The 6,523-nt window shown below is 40.8% G+C and overlaps 1 protein-coding gene across 1 annotated transcript; it reads right to left on the reverse strand.

The window, feature by feature from the left end:
* Window positions 1–521: 521 nt before the first annotated feature.
* On the reverse strand, window positions 522–5,762 carry LOC142375307 (visual system homeobox 2-like). The gene is made up of 5 exons (XM_075459292.1): window positions 5,327–5,762; window positions 4,738–4,825; window positions 3,601–3,724; window positions 1,558–1,738; window positions 522–844 (listed from the first exon to the last, which is right to left on the reverse strand). Exons 1-5 carry the CDS (start codon window positions 5,760–5,762, stop codon window positions 522–524), a joined length of 1,152 nt encoding a protein of 383 aa, XP_075315407.1.
* Between the last annotated feature and the right edge of the window lie 761 nt (window positions 5,763–6,523).

Genomic DNA, 6,523 nt, shown 5'->3' on the forward strand with positions numbered 1-6,523 from the left:
AATGCGTGTTGACTGAGAGTTTTAATCCAGGTTCTTCTGGTAAATAAAGACAGTTTCTCTTTACTGTCTCTCCGCACCAGTTACCCCAGAGTGAAAAAGGGTGTACTTTGTATCTTAAAAAAGCTGCCATGTCGGAGAATCTATAAGTTGAACCATGTGTTTTAAAGAAAATAAACATTTGCTTTCCAATGCAGGATCGTGTCTGGGAGACATTTCTGTGCTCAAGCCTCCTCCACCTCCTGTTGGAAGGAGAACGGATTCAAATGTTTTGAAGCCCAAAGAGGCAGAAACATTCTAATTATTTCAGTTATTGAACCTAAGTCACTGAAGTCAAAGAGCAGAAGTTACCTGACAGGTAAGCCCTAAGTGCAGGTTAGGGATTCAGTAGGAGGTCGGCGGTTTGTTGGTGACATATGCAACAAGGCACAGTTCAACCAACTAAAAAGACTTCTGCCTCTGAGAGACGTTGCAGGCTCCTCTCTGCAGGCATTTCACCATCAGTTTGCATCCTTCAGCCTTTCTCAGTTGCTCTTCTCCACATCTGCCGTCTCCTCATCTGTCACCTGATCCTCAGCCTCCCCTCTCCGTCTTGGGGTACTGTGTGCTCCGTCAGAAACGGTCCCGAGCATCTTGGCGCTGTGCTCTAGCGCCTTTGCTCGGAGCACAGCGATACTGTTTTCCCTAAGTTCCTCTTTTGAAAAGGATGAGCTATTGTCTTTACTCTGTTTCTGCTTCTCTTCCTCCATCGTATTGTCCCCCGTTTTCTCTTGTGCTGGCGGCGGCGTGAGGCTGCAGGCTTTTCCTGGGGAGGTGTGTGGAGTTTCAGCAGATTTCTTGTGCATACCTGGACAGGAAAGAGTTTGTGTGTTTAATTCAAGTCTAAAATGGACAAGAATATATTTGTTCATGTTCTGAGGAGCTTCACATTCGGAAAAACGTGAAACGGAATAACAGCCGAAGGGACCAATAGGTGAATTGGACCGCTTATTCAATTAGAGTTAACTAATTGATTTAAACAAATCGATTGACATGAGGTGAGACAGGAGATCTGGACTAATCTGCCCTGATGAAGTAGGATTATCACTGTATTGACTGCTACATTTTAACGACATGCTGCTGCCCTTATTGAGCTTTATATGACACAGGGTTACTCTCACCATACGTCAGAATACAACTTAGTCTCTACAAACAGGTGTAGAGGCTATATAAGGGGCTAGTTTGGTTTTTAAAATGTATTCATAAGTGTCCAAGGACAGTTGTTAACAATTGATATTAATGAAAATCATTAAAACGGGGCGCCATCTGGTGGACCAGGAGCTGAGATTTTTAGCTCTTGTCCTGGTATCTGAGATTGGCACTCACTGGAGGTATATTAGAAAATGAAACACGATGGATATAATAACAAACAACTGCTCCAGTAACATTACCCCAACAGGACAAGAAAGGGACAGAGAAGTCTTTTCTTTCCTGGGTTTTTTTTTTTTGTGCTTCTGTGAAAGAAGTCCTGGCACTGCAATTTAAACAATTTCTCACTTCCTTTACAGTATAGCAACCTACCCAGTAACCATGGAGCATAAGACTCTGTGATGCCATCCTTGGCTGACTTGAGGATGGACTCAGGCAGCGGGATGGAGTGGCGGACCATGGCTCCATACAAGCCGTACTCTGCCATCACGCTGCTGCGACCCCAACACTTCTCCCTCTTCCTCCACTTGGCCCTGCGGTTTTGAAACCACACCTGCAGATACAAATCACGTTCAGTAAGTATCGAACACAGGGAACCCATAATCTGTTCACTTAGTTATTCCTTAGTTATTTTGTTGTTGAAACACGATTTCAAACAACTGGCATTCCTTCGTGTGGATATTCAAACTTTACTGAAACAAGAAGGCCATCAAATGCAGACATTTTGATATTAAAACTAGACTAGAAATCAGTAGCCAACAATATATTATGTATATATATATCTATAGCTATATATAGATATATAGCTATATATCTGCAGATTATTTAGTAATTTACAATACTTTGTCATAGCCACATGTTGCAATTGACTCCAATATTAGATATTAACTTTGCCTCATTAGGCTTATTTAATTATATAACTTTGATTATTTAATTATATTAAATAATTCCATAGTTTATCCAATTACAGTTATCAAATAATAGTTTCTCTGTAGAGCTGTAGTGTGCAGATGCAACAGATGCTGCTTAAAACTGTCTTTTCGATGCAAGACAGGAACATTGGATTGCTGCAGTGCAACAAAAATTTACAAAACATATTCATTATCTAAGAAAAAAAACAGACACTGAAGCTGTTTTTAAAACCCGATTCCTCTTCTGTGAATGTGAACATCCAGCTGCAGTTTTTGAGAGAAGAAATGGACAATGACTGCATTTATACATCCTAAAACACACGTGGGTCCCAAACTGATTTCAGGACCAAATGTTGCAGCTTCTCTAAGTCTTCATCAAGATGTAAACATCTGGCAGTCAGTTTTTAATATTTCCAATGTTCCCCTCATTGCATCATCCCTGGAATACATATCAGCAGTGTGAGTGTGAGCTGAGCATGCAGCTTCTGGCTCCTCAAGTGGCTAAATTGATTTCCACCACCTTGTAATAGTCTTGTGAATATGGATGAGCGGGGGTAAAAAAAAAAAAGACCATCTTAAAATGGCCATGAGATTGAAGGGATTGCTGTGTGTGCGTGTGTGTGTGTGTGTGTGTGTGTGTGTGTGTGTGTGTGTGTGTGTGTGTGTGTGTGTGTGTGTGTGTGTGTGTGTGTGTGTGTGTATGTGTATGTGTGTGTGTGTGTGTGTGTGTGTGTGTGTGTGTGTGTGTGTACGTGTGCGTTTGTGTGTGTGCGTGTGCGTTTTGCAGACCTGGAATTAAAAACGATCAAAGCCAGGCCTGGAAAGCTATTCAGGTAGATCTTACCATAACCTCCATCTCATAAAAAGATTGGCCTCAGATGAGCAATCAAGCTTTTTTTTTTTTTTTTTTTTTGACAGCAACGGTGTGAGTGTGCATGACAGCGTGTGTTTCTTTGCTTCCTGTGAGAGGATTTGACCCGGTGGGGAGGAGGAGGGGGCAAAGAGGCTGATTGAAAAATAAGTTAATTTCCAAGCCCGGTCGATGGCAGACAGGCGCTCAAATATCACGGGAAATTAAAACCCTCGTAGCAGCCAGGCGCAGCCCTCTGCTGAGCCGCTGACCTCTAATTAATTTCTATGTAGTTATCGTTTCATTTCAGAGATGCGGCCTCTGCCTCTTCCGGAGCGAGACGCCATCACTTCTCCTCTATGAACTCATCACGGTGTGAGGCTGAATTGGCTACAAACGTGGAGGCAGAAGTGAGAATGACTGTCGGCTCTGGCTGTTCATTTTTAGAAATCTGTCTTTATCTCAGCGTGACTGAACTCTGAGTTAATGCTCATCCAATACTGCCTGAATGCGTACATACCGTCAAATTTATAGTGCGAAATATATATATATATATATATATATATATATATATATATATATATATATATATTTTAAAGAAATTAAATCAGGGTTTAAGACAACGGTTTTTGCTGCAGTAATGAGCACACACACCTGTATTCTGTCCTCCGGCAGCTCAGTCTTCATGGACAGCATTTCTCTGGCGTACACATCTGGATAGTGAGCTTCATTGAAAGCTTTCTCCAGCTCCTCCAGCTGATAGGACGTGAAAATGGTTCTGCGGGCAAAACAAGAGAACGCTTGTGTCATTCATTCGTGTCATCTTGGTTCCCCTCTTCTATACATCCTTTAACAAAATGACAACAAAAAAGTTTAAATTAACTTTTTCATCTAAAATACATGAGGGGGGGAAAAAAACATCCCTCAGTTAATCTCATTTGTCCATTTACCCATTCATTTTTGCTGGTTTTACTTCTTGGTCTTTATTTCTATTGTAACTTACTTGTTTTGTCTCTAATTTAATTTTATCGATAAATTAATTTATTTTAATTTCATTGTTTTACACTCCAAAGTCCTATACTGAAGGACTTTGTTATCAGCTGTGTGTGGTGGACTGGCTTAAGGTGGCTACCCCTCTGGCTCCACCCCGGTTTGTAATGTTTACACCAAATCCCCTCTTGCTTTTATAAATTCACAGATATCATACAATATATATACATATAATATATATATATGTATATATATATATATATATTAATTGTATATATTTATTTATTTAAGATTTTAATCTTTGATACAAAGTACAGTTACCTTCATCTAAGGGTGTGGAGTAAGGCCACAACATCTAAAACAGATGATGGTTTTAATAATTTTCCAGCTGTACTGGATTCAAATTCAACACTTTACTGGGTACAATGAGGTCAAAAGTATTCTTTACTTTTTTTTTTGTTTGTTTTTTAAACAAAACAGTCAATGTTGAAGTTGTAATGCAAACATGGAAATTGTACACAAATCTATCTGTCCTTGGCCGGATTACATTTTTAAGAATAAGTCTTTCCATGTTATCTTTCACACATTCCAAATCATTCACAACAAAAATAACAACAACTTACGATCAAATTTTATCATGGTGAAAAAAGAAAAAACTAACAATTCCATTGTACATTGCTAAATATTAGAACTAACACCAGAGCTCTCTTCGTGAGCATCACAAGACCAGAGATGCGCTAAATGGCACCATGACAGGCAGCCATAAATAAGACGATATCTTGTTTTTACTCGCGGTTTTACCTGTGCCGCCTTTTCTTTCTTTTCTTGCTCTGACTCAGCGCTGATGTGGGGAATTTTTGGTCACCGGAGAAGCTCAGATCATCCGAATCTGTGAAGAAATGTACACCTTAACACGGGCAGCAGTCGAGTCAAAGTATGGCAGCAAAAACCTTTGAAATATTAACACGAAAATAATAGCCTACGTGAATATCACAGCATGATCTCATCTCAACACTATTTCAAAATATAAAATAGTTGATATTTGCGCACACATTTGTCCCAAATTTAGACTGAAAAAAATAATCTACATTTATCAACACATGAGAACACATATTTGGATGAATTTAAAGGGTTATATTCTGGCCTCTGTTCATTTGAAAAACTAAGCTTCATTCGCTTAAAATCAATGTGATTTTAACTTAACTTGCACCCTTTTTCTGTAAAGTGAAATATTTTTATTTGCTGCTCCTCTCCTAAAGCTCGGTTGAATATATCAGCCAAAAATGGGAGTATTCTGGCCTTCAGTGAGTTGTTGATTCAAAATTCTCGCGAAACACCAACAATGTCACAGTGGCTCTGAAAGGTTATCTTAGTGTTGGAGAAAACTCACCGGAGCTGGCACCGGAGTGGTGTGCGTCCATCTGTGAGTCCATGTGCGCCGTCCTGTGCAGCGGCTGCAGGTGCACATTCTGCGCCTCTGACAGCACCTCCAGAAAAGCGGGCTGACTGTAAAACGAGTGTATTCCCTCAGGCCCCAGTAAACCCATGCCAACCCCGAGCCCTCCGTGTCCCAGGGCCGACCTGGCAGTCAGGACGTGCGCCCTGTGCGGCAAAGCTTCCAGCGGCCGCCGCGGTGAGACAGCCGGCGGCTCCTTGTTGAGGCCCAGCAGCTCCTGGATCCCAAAGCCGGTGCGCCGCTGCACAGTGGGGGCCATCTTCCAGACTGGACAAGGCTGGTGGGATCCCTCGTGGTTCACGCTGGTTTGTGAAGATGATTTCTGTTTGTTTTCAGTGTCTGAAAGCACAACGCCCTCCTTCCCAGTCATGGCGATAGGGAATCCGCTGTTTTTGTTTTCCACTCCCTCCCAAGGAAAAAAAAAAAAAAGAAGAGCTCCAGCCCCTGGTGTAATGGACAATGTGGTGCTCTCTCTTTTATCTCTACCCTCATCTCTGCTGCGCTTTTTATGCAACAGGCGGCAGGCGGCAGCCAATCACAAGAGAGACGAGACTGCTCCGTGAAGTTTCTGTCAGTTCCATGAAGGTCAACGAAGCAGAAATACGACAAAACAGCTGAATATTCGCACCTTTATCGAGTAAACTGTTTTATAACTTAACAAACAGATATTCAAGTGGAATTCCCTTTGAGTTGTTGATCACAAACCGTGTCTCCATAATTAAAAAGGCCAATTAAAACAATAATTAACACTGTTTTCACAGAAAAGTTGAAGATTTGCCATACATTTGTATTCATAAGCAGTGATGTTTCACAGCAAAGTCAAAGTTGTCTGGTCAGTCGGACTGGATCTTTTAAAGAGCTGTTTTTCAATCAATCCATGGGCAACTAAGGAGCTACTTTCACTGGAACTCTTCATTTTTATTTTCATTTTTTTTCGCTTATCATCATGATCCGAAAGTCAAACAACTTCAGCCATCCGTATTAATCCCTCCCGGACCAAGAAAGCTGCCCGGACTACGCCACCATGTCACAATTAGACAGAGATAAAAAAGACCTTCAAACAAATAAATAAACAAACAAAATTAAAATGTGAAAAAAAGAACAAAAACAGACAAAAAAAGGTCAAACATC

Source organism: Odontesthes bonariensis, chromosome 24, assembly GCF_027942865.1.
Source record: "Odontesthes bonariensis isolate fOdoBon6 chromosome 24, fOdoBon6.hap1, whole genome shotgun sequence".
NCBI classification, from domain to species: Eukaryota; Metazoa; Chordata; class Actinopteri; order Atheriniformes; family Atherinopsidae; genus Odontesthes; species Odontesthes bonariensis.

What these genes read in the sequence shown, in the direction of transcription:
- LOC142375307 (XM_075459292.1), bottom strand. Translation starts at nt 5,762, where the DNA reads ATGACTGGGAAGGAGGGCGTTGTGCTTTCAGACACTGAAAACAAACAG. An exon ending in TGCCGGAGGACAGAATACAG is followed by an intron (nt 1,739 to 3,600) that starts GTGTGTGTGCTC and finishes TTGTATCTGCAG; the next exon opens with GTGTGGTTTCAAAACCGCAG. An exon ending in TTATGCTCCATGGTTACTGG is followed by an intron (nt 845 to 1,557) that starts GTAGGTTGCTAT and finishes TTTCCTGTCCAG; the next exon opens with GTATGCACAAGAAATCTGCT.